Below are 15773 nucleotides of genomic sequence, written 5' to 3' on the forward strand. Positions count from 1 at the left end.
ATTTGTTTCTTAGTGCTTTACATGACTGTTGTGAGCCCTTGAGAACTGGACTCCCTGGTGACTGTGTACTTGTGCATGTGTGGGCCAGAGGGTTCCTGAGGTTGACTTTGACTAGATTAGGCTATCTAATCAATCTGAACTTTGAATATAAGCATTTATGTCAGTCCTTTAATGCCTCCTTGGGCTAGACAAAATGGCCTGCCTCTTACCCAGAATGCACTGTCAATGATGAAAGCAAAGTGGAAGGCCTTATGTTTAATATGTGTGTGCCATATAACTGGAAACCTGTGTTTTAGATGCTTAAACCACATGAAGATGCCTTCCATCTCCATGATTGAGAGCTGAGTGTTGAGATGCCATTCAGCCTTTATTACTCCAGTGGGAAACCCAATGCCCTTTGAAATTCATCTCCTATGTTTTAACTAAAGTGAGCACTGTTATTGTCATGCTCTCCAAGCAGCCAAGCTAGGTCCTAACTTCCCAGCTTGCATACCCAGACCTGTGTACAGAGGCTCAATCATGTATTAAGAAAGGCTCAGTGTTTGGAAATTAAATATCTTACTTAGACTACAGGAAGAAATAACATTCACAATTTTCTGAAATAGTTTTCTTTAAAAAAATAGAATTACATTTAGAGTTCATGACAGAAATCATAAGAAATTTGAAATAAATGTCTCTTAGTCATTCAAGACTATATAAGTGTCAATCATCCAGAGGTGCTTATGGAATCCCATGCTTAGAACATGAGGCTCAAAAAAAGAAAAAAAGGGGGGGGGGGGATTGGCCTGATCACCATGTGGGTCTAGATTTTTTGTAATGCATCCCAGACCAGAAGAGGCAGAAGAATGTTTCCTTGCATCACCCACAAACAAGGGTTGCATAATAAATAAAGCTGGGGTGAGGTTTCTCAAGTTCTCAATCTGAACAGACACTGGTAACTCCTGCTCTGAAAACACCCTGGTACCTGTATCTACCAGAACAGGCAGAGGCTCAGCCTCAGTACCATGGAAATGCAAGGATGGAGTAGGTGGTCCTCAGGATATTGTGGATTCCAACTGTTTTGAAATATAGATGGAACATGAACTTCAAGACTTTTCCATTGGTTCAGGTCCTCAATTCAATACGCAAAATACCACAAGGAATCTTGAGGCCAGCGTGGACAGTGTGGCACACAGCTTGCCATCTGAAATGAAAAAAGCATTTTGAGACTTTCCATTCCCTTCCTTCTTGTCTGGTTGACATTGAATGCTTTGTGCATCATTTAGAAATTGGTACTTTTTATTCGTTACTTAGAAATCAGTGTTTGCAGTTAAAAACAAACAAACAAACAAACAAACTTGACCTTCAGGATTCTTCCCATTGGTATTTTCCTAGGAAAATAAGGATCGTGTTGTCTTGTTTTGTGAGGTGGGTTCTCCCTGTGTAACCCTTGCTGGTTTGGAGCTCACTGTGTGAACCAGACTAGCCTCAAACTTGAGTTTATCCTCCTGTCTCAGCCTTCTGAGGGCTGAGATGACATTTTTGCCTCTGAAGCATGTTAGCAAGTGCTAAGCAAACTTGAAGCAGTAGTATAAGGTAGTGCTGCCCCGGTTGTCCTGTTGGTTCTCGGGGTCCTGAGGCTGAATGGTAGCATGTAGCCATGGTGGGATAATACAGCCAGGATCCAAGCAATGTTAACTACACTGTGGCAGGATCCTACTGGGTAAGAGACATGCCTTCAGTGGACTTTATAGTTCGGCAAGCAAAGAAGGAAGCAATGGTCTTAGAAAATTTCCAGGGTAGGTACAGGAAGCCCAGGAGGATGAAAGCAGAGTGAAGACTAGAGAGGCTTCATGTGTGACCCTGAGCTCTCTGGGCATGGGGTCAGCCTCTACACACAGGAAGTGGGTATGTCATAACAAATGGCATTTACCCAGATAGGTGCTTTATGTTATTAGATATTAATTACATGAAAATACTTGTGCTACTGAATCACTCATTTGTTTATTTTCTCTGCAGAACGTGCTCTGGAGATTCAAGTTCTCGCAGCTTAAGGGATCTTCAGATGATGGTAAAACTCGAGTAAAGCTGCTGTTTCAGAATCTGGACACCAAACAGATCGAAACAAAGGTAAAGTTTGCACATGTGGCACCCAAAGAGGGAGAGGGATCAGCTGGTAAAAAGATATGAGAAGGAAACAAATTCATCCCACAGTTGGACGTCAGCTTAACAAACCCAGGGCTGATATTTTTTCACTGAGAGTTTATGTCCTGAAACTGTGACAGATGAAACAAATTATTCAATTCTATCAGAATCCAAAAGTTGCTTAGTAAATAGCAGCAGGAAGTCAGTACTTTAAAATGCTCTAGAAGCCAAAATCTAATAGAAGAGTTTTGCAAACTGTATTATCTGACAGTATGTCTATAGTAGGGAATATAAGAAAAAGTCCCCTATCCCTTTCAAAAGCACCACACTAAGGTATTTTGTTGTTAATAGGTAGACTATTTTTTACATAAATATATCACCAACAAACTAGTTTTATTAAAACTAAAGTCAAATGAACGTATAAATTTAGCACATTGAAAGACTTTTTGTGTGGAATGCATACACATTGTTTAGAATAGCACCTCCTCCCTTATATTTCTTTCTTATGAAATTAACCTGAGCAACACAACACACCTGAAATTGTTATATGTGAAGGCTTAGGGTTTATTTTTATCCTTTCCTTGTCTCCAAAAAAAGAATGTTTCACAGCTGCTTTCTAAGTAGAAGAGAAATTGTGCAGAATTGCTTGGTTCTTCTGTGTGGAGAACTGGTCAAGGCCAGAGGGATATGTACGCTCTGGGCAGGCTGTGGAAACTTCAAGGTTTATAGCCCTGAAGGGAAGTAGGACGATGTGCATTCCTGAGATGGGACATTCAGGCTCTGGGTTCCTGAGTGTGAGCAGCTGAGCTGTGGAGCCCTGAAATGAGAGCCAACTATGAAGGTTTGAGGTGGTAAGCTGTGGGGGAACCATGCTGTGGAACCTTGTGTTTGTGGGAAGGAGGGCTGTGGAGCCTTGGGCTGGAGGAAGGGTGGGAAGCTCACCTATGTTGGCATGGGCTGTGGGCTCCTGTGGTGCCATTAAAATGGGGAGATGAGACATGAGACTCTTAGCACACTGGGCTGGCTGGAGAGGTTGCATCCTGTCACTCCACTATGAGCTAAGTTCTGTGATCTGAGTCGGGAGAGTCAGGCAGACAGTGACTTGTAACCCATTAATGTCAAGAATTCTTCTTCCTCCTGGTCTGTTCATTGATGGGGCACCCATGGCATGGAGGGACCTGTCACCTTTTCCAGCACTGGTCCTGTCACTATCACTTCAGCCTGGGAACCACAGGGCCCTGGGGATTTGGGCTCACAGTATGTTGTTCCTCTGGAGCACAAGCTGTAGGAGCAGCTCGTGCTTGCCTGGTATCTGAGATGCCCCTTAAGAGGTGGTACTGTGTGATTTAATGGTATAATTTCCTATTTTTCACAGTTATTTAGTCCATTGTAAGTTACCTGTGTTGATAAAGGGGTACATATGTCAGTATAACACAAATATAAATTGGTGTGTAGTGATTTGAAATTAATGTTACCTTCTCTGTGGCCCTTAGCTTGGGTTATGTGGGTTTACATCCTAGTTGATAGAAAAGAAAAAGATCTAAAATTTACAAAGGCCATAGAGATGAGTATTGGTTAAATAATGCTAAAATTTTAAACAATATTTGATGATCTTTTTAAGAAAAAAATGAGAAATGAGTTAGAAATATTTAGGAGGTATGTGGTTATATCGCAACAAACTCAAATGCACAAACATGCAGCCCAACCTTGATACTTCATCAATTCCAGATTACCAGAGCTTCTCTTGGGACACAAGGAGGGAATGGGCAGAAACTGGCTGAGGTTCTAACAGAAATGAAGCAAGAACCAGGAGCACCTCCTGGGCTTTGGAGGTTTCTGCAGGTACAGACCAGGGCTCACTATTATAAGGGAAAGAAACAGGGACAGTGCCTCGCATAACCCTGCTCGTCTCAGAAATAATGTCCCCAGCTGCAGCTGCTGTAGCTTATAAAACAAGGGGAAATTAGACCTCTAGGTATTCTTGGAGTTAGCACACAGCCTCAATCTCTCTCTCTCTGTCTCTCTCTCTGTCTCTCTGTCTCTCTCTCTCTCCTTCTCCCTCTCCTTCCCCCTCCCTTCCTCCCTCCCTCCTTCCCTCCCTTTCTCTCCCCTCCCCCTGTCCCTCTCTCTTTTTTCTCATGTGTGTGGTTCACATATGTATGTGTTCATATACGTGTGTGCATATGTACATGTGTTTGTGTACTGTTTCACAGAGGTCAGAGGCTGATGCATGATGCCTTTGTCAGTTTCTCTCTACCTAATTTTTTGAGACAAGGATTTTCTCTGGACCTGAATTCACTAATCCTCCTAGGCTGACAGCCAGTGAGCTCTGAGAATCCACCCTCTCTGCCTGCTCAGTGCTAGGTAGCTTATGCTGACTCTGTGCAGTTGCTGAATATCTTAATTCAGGTCTTCATGCTTGGTGTGACAAATACTTTACCAACTGAGCCATCTCCCCTACTTCTAAAACCTTCATAAGTAAAAGATTTACTTGTCTGGAGTTCTATTAAGCTGACTAATTATGTGACTTACAGTGAGTGAGACTATGAGAAGACACAGTATGGGATAGTGATGGAAAAACAGTCCCCACCCTCACAGCTAGCTCCTGCTGTGAGGTGACACCCCACCCCCTCACACCCAAGCCTTGTTTCTGCATGTATTGGGCTTATTTAAATGTCCTATGGTTTCCTCTGTGTCTGAGGCCGAGGTTCTCAAGGCTGGTTTAGATAGGTTATTTCTGTAGCATGAGGTCTATGGTACATATGTTTAATAAAGGGGTTTTAAATTAATATGTCAACACTGGAAAGAAAGAGAAACTAACTACAGAAAGTACTGTCAAATGCTGGGACCTGTGACTCATGCCTTTCATCCCAGCAACTGGGAGGTAGAGATATCAGGATCATGAGTTGAAAAATCATCCTTGGCTATGTAGCAATTTCAAGGCCACCCTGAGAGAGAATGGGGGAGGAAAAGAGAGGAGGAGGAAAAGGGAAAGGGAGGTATTACCAAATATACTCACTTTTACAAGTTTCTGGGGAAAATACTTCCCATGATTGAAATGAAATACTTTCAGCACCGCAGGCCAATCTACTCATCTTACTCCTGGTATTCCCATCTGCATCCCTGTAACAAAGCACAGTCCAATGAAGAATACTTTTTGTCTTTGGGAGAAACAATAGTGCATAATTTTCACCCTCAAAGAGCAACCCCTGTATCATCAGGAAGTCATTGAAACCTATCAGATGCAGAGAGAAGGACTGGGTGTAGGCAACTGAGTTAAGAACAGCAGGCAGCAAACAGAACTCTGCTGTTGAGGTCTCCCCGCAGAGCCCAATGCATGCATTACTGATGCTGCTGAAAAACTATTTCAGGAAGCCAGGGGAAAAAAGAGGAATGGACGACCCAACCCAACCATCACACAGATTGTAACATTGTTCATGAGCAGGAATCTGGGGGACATGAATGCCATCTTCAGCAGAAAGAGTAGAGATCTCTGTAGAGGTCTCATGGTGTAGACACTCTGAGATTCAGTGCCTCTCAGGTATAGTGCCCAGTACCAAATGTTCCTTACAGTCATTTGAGACTCTGCTCCCACATAAACCTTCTCACACAACTTAGCTTTAGCATGTGACTTCATTTAGCTTTGTTTTTTTTTTTTTTTTTTTTTGAGAGTGTCCTGTCTGTCCACGGAATTAGAATTACCTTATTAACAAAACACATAGTTAAATGTTACTCTAAGCAAGTGTGCAACTCTTCTTCCATCAGGGAAACACTGGAAGTGGTGACTTGATGATGTTTGCCCCATCTAGGATGTTGCTGGGCAGGGGTTTCTGAGGCACTCTGGCAGCTCAGATCCTAAGCTAACTGAGCAAGCCGCCCCTGCAGTCAGGCAAGCAGTTGTGAGCTATTCTCTAAAACAATCTTGAGTCTTTTGCCCATAGGCTAAAGGAAGGAAGAAAAGGAGCTCAAGGCAGGAAAGCATCAGCATAATTAGACACTGGGTAGAGGGTCCTGAGATGCTCTTCTAGAGTAAGGCACCAGAGGACCAAGCATGGAGCTGGGGTTTGAAGAGAGGTTGGTTCACAGTCCTTCTCTGTGTCCTCTCTTAGTGGAATGAGCTTTTAAACAAGAACAACAATCCCATGGTGTGGGCCCCATTCATGTGAGTCCACCATCTCCAAAATGAGGGGACTAGGTTGTGACATGAACTGAGGGTGAGCACAGAATCTCTGCTGATAGCACTATGCTTTCTTCTGCCTGTCTTCCATACTCAGCAAGGCATGTCCAAGTGGCATTCATGTCACCATGCCTCATGGGTAAGCATTGCTGAGAAACAAACTGACTGATGGCCCACTAGAGACTATAAGGCCTCTTTGGTTCTGGAGATGTAGGGAGCATGCCACTCAGAACTAGTTGACTGACATCCTGTTGAAAATCAGGCCTGGAGCCAAGGGCCAGTGTGCATGAAAACACACACATGCCCAGTCCTGAATATGGACATCATTTTCCATGGCAGAAGCCTAAGCCTGTGGACAAGTATGGAATGTGCTCTTAGCCATCACTATCAGATAAACTCAGTATGACACATGTACAGTGTGCTTCAAGGCCAGCTCACCCCAATCTTTGGAAATAATTCTTTTAAAAAAATGAGATATGAGTTTTTTGGAAGTAATAATAAATCATAGAGTCTGTTTAAAGTTTAATTTTAATCAAAATTCAAAGATTTTTATTAGTGACAAGGAAAAGCTACCTAGTTAAATGATCAGAAAGCCCTGAGAAATCCCCTAATCAAATCTTATGTTCAGGGACCCTTCTACAGTACCGATACTACTCTCTGGGAAAGGCAGAGAATCCCCACCCCTGCAGTGAGTGTAGGCTGAAACATCACAGAAATGATGAGGCTCTACCTGGAATTAGACACTATCTAGAAAGTTAATTAAGTTTCTGAGAACTTTATCATAGGGTTTGTCTCCACATATGAAGAGCATGTGTCTTCACAGCCAAGCCACAGATGCTTGTTGGACACCCTGAAGCATGCTTAGCCTAGCTGTACTCGCAATCATGAGCTGTATACTCACTTTCTCTGTATCCAAGGAAACTGCCTAGATTATACCTTCTACTCCCCATCCATTTTATTAACCACTTTGCTTCTAATTATAGTTTATTAAATAACAGATTCTACCAACAGAGACAGCTGGACCCAATTTCCATCTATGTTTTGGAATGCCAGTGTGCTCTCATTATTCACTGGCCCTGGGGATGAGGGAAGGCTGAAGATGTGGGTTCAAAGAAACATCATTCATGTTAATGATAGAATGAAAAGTCAATCTGAGCACTGTGTCTTTAAAAAGGGAAACAGAAGCATACATGCTGGTATGCTCCCTAAAGAGGGAGATGGAGATTATTCTCCTACTATCCTCACTAGGACTGGAAGGAAAGAGGGAAGGCTATACTGGGCAGCCTTACAGAGGCTAATATGCCAAGTGGCACAGGACATCCTGGCATGAGTCAGTGCTGGTTTCTTGCATTTGTAAATTATTTGTACACCAGAATAGCCTGCATGTATCTTTCCAGTGCATCACTATCAATATTTTACCCTTCAACATTAAATTAAAAATGAGAGAAAGTCTATACTGTCCTTTAAGATATTGACCTTGGTGGAATAAAATGTACAAGAGTTATTTATCTTTGTCAGAACTTGGAACTTTCCAAATAAAATATTTACTAGCACAGAAGAAAAAAAAAGTAAAACCATGGGTACTCTTCATCCCTAGCTTTCTCGTTCTCAGTGTGTGTCTGAGTTACTCGGGAACCACTGCAAATTGCAAAAGCTGAATTGGTTAAAACAGCTTTGCCAAAAGTTGTTCATCTTAAAATATGCAGAAGCAAGAGAAGTGACAGAGTCAGGGTCATTTGTAGAAGTCATTTGTTTGTTTGTTTTTAACATCCTGTCAAGGTCAATAACATGCATTAATTTGTAATTCTGCTATTTACTGAAGGAGAACAATTAAGAATGTAAAGCAGAGGTGCTGGTCAGATGGCTTGGTGGTTAAAGACACATACTGCTCTTGTAGAAGACCCAAGTTCTATTTACAGGACCCATGCCCTGCAGCTTGCGATGACTATAACTCAACTCTAGGGATCTAATGCCCCGATTGGGCCTCCATGGGCACCTGTAGTCACATGTATGTACCCCAGCATAAACATACAACTATACAAATAATTAAAAACAAAAATAAATCCTTATTTTAGAACCAGAGAAAGTCTAGAAGATTTCACCACCAAACACAGACCACAGCCTGGAGAGATTACAGAGCCAGCTTTGAAGGTGATAGCAGACATTTTAAAACAGTGTGTACACCTTCAAATCCTGACAAATGAACACTGTTGTAGATTGAATAAAAATGACACCTAAACGCTTGTATCTGAGCACTCAGTCACCAAGAATTGAACTATTTGAAAGGACTAGAAGGGTAAAATTGTGTGATATTGTTGGAGTACGTATGGCCTTGTTGGAGGAAGTGTGTCACTGGGGTTGAGCTTTGAGGATTCAAAAGCCCATGCCAGTCCCAGTCTCTTTCTGCCTGTGGACCGGGATGCAAAGCTCTCAGCTACTTCTCCAGCACCATGCCTGCTGCCATGTGCCATGCCCCTGCCATGATCATAATGAACTAAGCAAGCCTTTGAAACTGTATGGAAAGCCTCTAATTAAATACCGTATTTTATAAGATTCCCCACGGCCATGATGTCCCTTCACAGCAATAGAACAGTAACTAGGACAAACACGAGCTTGGCAGAAGAGATGACAGGGTCTCCATTTCCAGGGGTCATGATCTGAAACATCCCCTGCTCAGTAGCTACCAGAAGTTACAAATAGTCCCTGTTTTGAGTTAAGTCTGAAATGCCCCCACATGTGTTTGAACTCTTGGTCCCCAACTGATAGTGTTGATTTTAGAGATTGTGGAAACTTAGTACTGAATCCATCTAGCAGACCTGAAATGTCTGGGGTAGGATTTGAAGGTTATTTATTTACTTCTGTTTCTGGCTGAGATCTCTGTTACCTGATAATTCAAGATGTGAGGAGGTACCACAGCTCAACACACTCCCACCATGCCATCGTGAGCAGTTCTTCTGGTGCCTACCATGATGAACTACAATCTCCTGAAATCTTGAATCAAAGTAAAATCCCCGCTCCTTGCATTCCTTCTGTCAGATACCTTGTCACAATGATAAAAACTAAAACTGAAATCTGTGCATCTGTGTTTTCTCTGGTGTATGCCATACAAGTATTCCTATACGTGTTTATGATAAACTTACTTTTTAAGAGAAGCCCTTTATGGCTTCTTATTGTCATATCTGAATTGCCAGTATCACTACTCTTCTACTTTGGAGTCGTCATTAAGTAAAATAAGGGTCAGTGTTGGTGCTAAGAGAGTTGATCTGATAACAGATGGCTCCTAAATGACTAAGCAGTATGTAGACACTGGATAGAGGGGATGTCTTACATCCTGGGTAGGACAGAGGAGAAAGTGTCCTACCTACACATGTCCTAAGCTACACAGATTAGTGGGCAACTTAAAACTTATAAATTGTTAACTTCTGGAAACTTGAGGTATTTGTATATTGCAATGAACCGCATGTAACTAAGACTCAGAAAAGGAAACCACAGACAAATAGTCTACCCCAGCTAATGAGAAAAGTAAATTCCAAACAAAATGAGTAAAGGACCCTTCTTTGAAGAAAGTAGTTTTTCTTACATCATTCTCCACTAGTTCCCCCAGCTCCAGACTGCACCTTGAATAATGATCTCCTCTTCTTTTCCTGTTCTCTCTCTCTCTCTCTCTCTCTCTCTCTCTCTCTCTCTCTCTCTCTCTCTCTCTCTCTCTCTCTCTCTGACTGTCTTTGTCCTGGGCATACCCTGAGGACTGGATCATGCTGTTGAAGGGACACTCAGATAAGCCAGATGCCATCATTTGGGAAGAAGAGGGAACAGGGCCAGTAACCCCACAGTAAAGATGCCAAGGAATGGAGGAGGTGATTTTAATGATACCTTCCCAATATGTATCTCTCTCTCTTTCTCTCTTCCTCCCTCCCTCTCTCCCTCTCTATGTCTCTGTCTCTTTTTGTATATATGTGTCTGTCTCTCTGTGTGTCTCTGTCTCTCTCCTCTCTCTTTCTTCTACTGGTTGCTTTACCATTCCTGGAGAGCACACCCCTCTTATATGCAATCCTGGTGCTTTTGGGGGTCTCTTACCTGATTTGTGCCAAAAAAAAAACACCAATCATAGCCCTGTGTGTATCTGTGTCCTCTCTCAAAGCAGACATTGCCTTCTTTTCTAGTCTAACTCACACCCTGATCTTTTCTCATGGACTCTTGTCTTTTCCTGAAGGGAATTCATATCCCTAGATATTCCCTTCTGTTTCATACTGGACAGGTGCCCTTGCCCAACAGACATAATTCTCTCTCTCTTATACATCCCCCAATCCAGCTCCCCATACTTACTGGATGATTGCCCTTATAGTGGTGTTTGTGTTTTTGTGCTATGATGGTATCCATACACAGACCCACAGCTACCACACCTGTTTTTTTGCTTTTGGTTCTTGGTTCCTGCCCTTTTCTAAAATTCCTCCACCCCTACCCCTGCCCAAATACAAAATTGTTTGTTCAAGGATTGATACACATTGGGAAGGTATCATTAAAATCACCTCCTCCATTCCTTGGCATCTTTACTGTGGGGTTACTGGCCCTGTTCCCTCTTCTTCCCAAATGATGGCATCTGGCTTATCTGAGTGTCCCTTCAACAACATGACCCAGTCCTCAGGGTATGCCCAGGACAAAGACAGTCAGAGAGTACATAACCTCTGGGTAAAGCTGAAATTCTTCACTTGAGAGAATCTCAGAAATCCTGGTGATGCAGGATTGCTCTGAGTAACTCGTCAGACAGCTGGCAACAGGGTAACACTATAGTACCAAGCAGGGGGAATATGGAAGCCCTGTGGGGCTCCTTGAACCCCTGACTTTAAGTGACATTTCTGTAACTAATTGGCCTTGTCACTTTGGAAGATTGCTTTGAAACTCCATTTCCTCCTTTAAAAACTGTAAATGGCAGCCTCTGACGTTTATCTTACTTTATATTGTAATTTTGAGGCTGAAGAAATGTTATTAATTTGACAAAGCTACATTGATTAAGAAATAATATCCATCTCACACTGATGTTGCTCCAGTGACTGTCCCTTGTTCTCAGCCACTATAGTTAATAATACAGGCTGCTAAGGATGGTGTGGGGTCACAGTTTCACTGACAGGGGGAATTGCCTCCAAAATCACAGAGTCTCCTGGCTGCCCAGCTCAGCCATGCACTATATTTGATCAGAATCACACCAGATTCGCTGAGTAAATTTTCAGAAAATTTACCAGCCATGTGGTAAGCCACCCATAATTTAAACACCATCATGGTAGGACTATTGACACCAGAGCAAGCAACAAATGTCTGAAACATGGGGGGGACAATTGACAATGTCCCACTGTGTGACTGCACAGCCAGTAAATAGAGGAACCACAGTCGGAATTTCACAGTGATATCTCTAAGTCAGAGACATTAACCATCAACCCAGCTCCAACCTGGGCAGGCACAGGTCAGCAAAGCACAGGTCATTGGTCAGGGTGTCTTTCCAAATTTGCTTCTTCACCTCAGATACTGAACAATACTGAAGAGTCAGCTCCACTGACAAGAAGCTATGATTGTACGGAGAAGTACCCTTCTTTTTTTTTTTTTTTTTTTTTTTTTAACACGTCATACCCCATCAAGAGTCAGGAGGGTTCACATGGCTCCATTTCACTGATCATCTGGAGATCCCAGTTCTTAAAATGTCAAATATGTTGGAAAGTAGGGAGGGGACAGCAACAGTCCACAGGTCACAGATACTATGTGGTACTTCCTATTTCTCTCCAAACCTGTTTTTAAAAAGAATTATATTCATCAAATATGCCTCAAGCCTGCCAGACAAATTTGGAGGAGGTTGCTATGTGCCAGCTGTATGACTTCCCACCTAAGTGCACAGATTCTTTTTCTCTGCAGGTAGATGGTGGCAGCCCACCATCACCTGTGACATGTTTGAGGGGCCGGCAGAGAATGGCAGTGTCAGATAGTACTGCAATCACTGTGAGTGTCCAGAGGCCAGACATGGCTTTGGCTAACAACACTTGCAAAGGTACAATTCAGGATGGCCATGCTGGTAGCATCTACTTAGGATCTAAGTGGAGCAGCAGGTATTATGGCTTGGCCCTTGGCTGAACCAAGAATGCTGTGTGACACATTTAGATTCTGTATCTGAATCAAGACTGACTTCTGCTCCAGAGACTTACACTTGATTCCTGGCTAGGAACACTCTTGGCTGAGATTTTGCATGGAGAATGACTCTCTTGTGATAGTCTTTTCAAAATTTTTTGATGTGGCTTCAATTTACCATGCCAGGAAATACCAAGTCTGTTTTGGGATCTGTGCCTCAATGCCAGTGGCCATCTGGCTTCTTCTTCCAGTGTGTCATGCTGTTATTGAGTAAATTGTAGGAATTTGTAAAGCAATTTTCAGCTCCCTTACATAAAGCGCAGCTGCTGAAGCGTGTGTGATGTGGGCTTCGTGGCTTTGTTCTTCTACTTGTCCCCATGAGAAGGTGTTTACTCCCAGTAGAATGCACAGCTTGGAGTAGAGTTTTGTTACGCTTGCAAGAATCTTGTGTTTGTTTTTACAGTATTGCTTGGTCCTTCTCTCTTCTGGAGAAAAATCATATCTAATAAAAAAAATTGAGCACCATCTCATGGTGTGCAGAAAACAAGTGAATCCTGCATAGGTTGACATCAGGCAAAGGAGCTAAGTAACTCATGGATCCTACAAACAACCAGGATGCAATCACCTGTGAAGCAAGTACAGGGCCTCACTAAGAAAACCCTTTGGCGATATGAAGAGAACCCTAAACATCTAGAATGTCTTATTATTCAGACAAAAGAGAATTCAAAGTAACACATTCTTTCATGCAGGTAAAATCAAGGTTAAACTTCACCTGCATGCAAAGGAGGATCTTACATTGGCAGAAAGAAAAGAGAACCCTTTGGTCACAGGCACAAAGAGGTGGAGGACAGCTTCCAAGTACAAGGGACCCCATCCCCAAGTCTTTTCTATCTCTGGCCAGGTATGACTCCAAGGGATTCATGTTCCAGCTGCACTCTCTCCATGTACCAGAAGCGCAACTTCTTGGTTATTTCAAAGTGAAATCTCCTGTCCCCTTTCCCGAGTCACCCTCCTGTGGTACTCTGGTTGACTCAAGGTCCTTAGCCCCAGTACAAGAGCAGTTTCTGAAAGGAATGAACAAGATAAAAAGGGAGGCATTTGGGTAGAGTCTTCTGTAAAGTAAGGTGACAGCTGGTTTTGCAATATGGAGTCCTTGGCTTAGGAAGAGACATGCCTTAGTAAAAGCAATAGAGGTTCAGGGGGCCTTCAGCACCTGTGGAGAACTGCTATCCCTCCTTTAGGGAAGGGGCTGACTTCCCATCCCAGAAGTTCTGCCTGCTCAGGCTTCCAGGAGAACAACTGGGAGACTGACAAGCCTGAGTGGGATGTTCCTCAAAATTAAGAAACTTTATGTGTGGTATTGATTGCCTCAGCAGTTAAGGATATGATAGAATTTTACTTAAACTGAATAAACAGGGTGTCAATGAATGAAGTCACCTTAAAGGAATTGTGCTATTCTTCACCATATTGGAACAATATAGAAGAGGGGGAAAGAAATATCAATGATGCACTCAGATATCTCTTCTGCCTGTTGGATGGGTATCAGGTTGGGGGTAGATTTGTATCCCAAGACACTAAGATTGATTTCCCAATAACAGCATGACATTTGAAGACTTCAACTTACATTTAGCCTTGAGAGCTCATTGCCAACTTCGCTGGTTTGGGCTGGGGTCTTCGAGTGGGAAGTATGTAAGGAAAGGAACGACACCAGAGACTAGTAGGATGGCTCAGAGGCTGGAGACTTGCATGTGATCCTAGAAATGGTGGTAGAAGAAGAGAATCGGCTCCACAAAGTTGTCCTCTGATCTCCACAAGTTTGTTGTGGCATATGTGTGTCTGCATTCACAAGATCAAATAATAATAATAATAAATGTTACTTTAAAGAGAATTACTATAGCTTGTATAGATTTTAGTCTTAAATATTAGTGTTTTAAATTGGAGAAGTAAGGACCCAGTAATTTAATGTATTTTTCATGTGCTCTGTGGTGGTGAAGCCCACAACCTCCTGAAGATTCCTGTTCTTGAGTATCATTTTTTTTTCTTTTGTTGATATAACAACTGGATGAAGAGGAACCTAGGTCTCTCCCTTATGTGTGTTGCTCACACAGCAGGGCTCTGGTTGTCCTTCCAAAAATGCTCATTAGAAACCACACATGAAAGAGTACACACGTGCAACCAGGTTAAGCAAACAGCCAGCTCTGCTGCCATGAGACCCTCTTCCTAATGTCACTGTCAGCCCTCCTGGCATTTCCAGCTTGTGAAGACATAAATCATAACCCTGGTCTTCAAGTCTACCTAAGACCTAACCCAAACTAAGGAAGGATGATGACAAATAACAGGATTGCGTGTTGCCCTGTGTGGAGATCAAGGAAACACAGCCTGCATTGTCAGAGTATCATTATAAATGACAATGTATCCATCTTTGTAAATCTATGTTGACCATGCCATGCTGCCTTTATTTTAACATCAGCTGTTCCAGTGTACATTTGTATTTAACGTGGAGAAAATGTCTTGGAGAACACAGAGAGCTGAGCTTCTTAAAAGTTACCACAATACATCTTCCCAGTGACCACAGTCCTGTTTCATTTCCTCTCAGGAGTTGGAGTTCCAGGACTTGACAGCTGTCCTCCACTGCATCCACTCCTTCATTGCTGCCAAGGTGGCCTCATTGGACCCCGTGTTCATGGACAGCCAGAGTATGGCAAGAAGATACATGTGCAGCAGCTAAAGCCAGTTTGGAGAGTGCTACAAGCAGTAAATTATTTTTCTTAAGAAACAAATCTTTCCTGCACAATGTTACAATTTTGTGTGGTTTTATAATGAGCCTATAGTTGTGATACCAATAAAGACATCACTAGTTTCACAGATGGGTCAGACTGCTGAATATGACAGTGGGTTACAGATCTGACAGTGGTGGTGGGAACTCAGGGTTCTCTGAAGCCATCCCATCCCAGCCTGTCTCACACAGACAGTGATGCAACACCACAGTCTACAACTGGCATTCGTGAAATCAGAATATTACTTTTACAAAGAACCTGGTAGGAGAGGGAGAAGCCACCGTTTACTTTCTTAGAACGAATGAATGGGCTTCCCACAGGCCAGTTGGTAACACTCCCTTTTTCACAGATGGGATAGGCATTTGGCTTGAGAAATGAATAGGGGGATGAGGGAATTTTAGTTATTTAGTTTTATATTAAATGCTTACATGTTTATTATGTAACTGAATTATATGTCATTTAAATGTGGATTCTATTTTTTCCTAATTGATCAAATACAGCACATGCTTTGGTTTCCTTGTCTTTCATATTGTTTATAACTTCTAATCTGGGACTTTTCTATTTTCTTATTAAAAGCCATTTAA

The 15773-nt window shown here is 42.5% G+C and overlaps 1 protein-coding gene across 1 annotated transcript in view; it reads left to right on the forward strand.

Annotated features, from left to right (window-relative positions):
- Sntg2 (syntrophin gamma 2) overlaps positions 1-15275 on the forward strand; it is a 196301-nt gene extending 181026 nt beyond the window's left edge. The window contains exons 16-17 of the mRNA XM_051201296.1: positions 1999-2109; positions 15009-15275. Coding sequence (XP_051057253.1) covers positions 1999-2109; positions 15009-15140 — 243 coding nt within the window. The 3' untranslated portion in view covers positions 15141-15275. The remainder of the gene's footprint in view (positions 1-1998; positions 2110-15008) is intronic.
- The last annotated feature ends 498 nt before the right edge of the window (positions 15276-15773 follow it).

Source organism: Phodopus roborovskii, unplaced genomic scaffold, assembly GCF_943737965.1.
Source record: "Phodopus roborovskii unplaced genomic scaffold, PHOROB, whole genome shotgun sequence".
Taxonomy (NCBI): domain Eukaryota; kingdom Metazoa; phylum Chordata; class Mammalia; order Rodentia; family Cricetidae; genus Phodopus; species Phodopus roborovskii.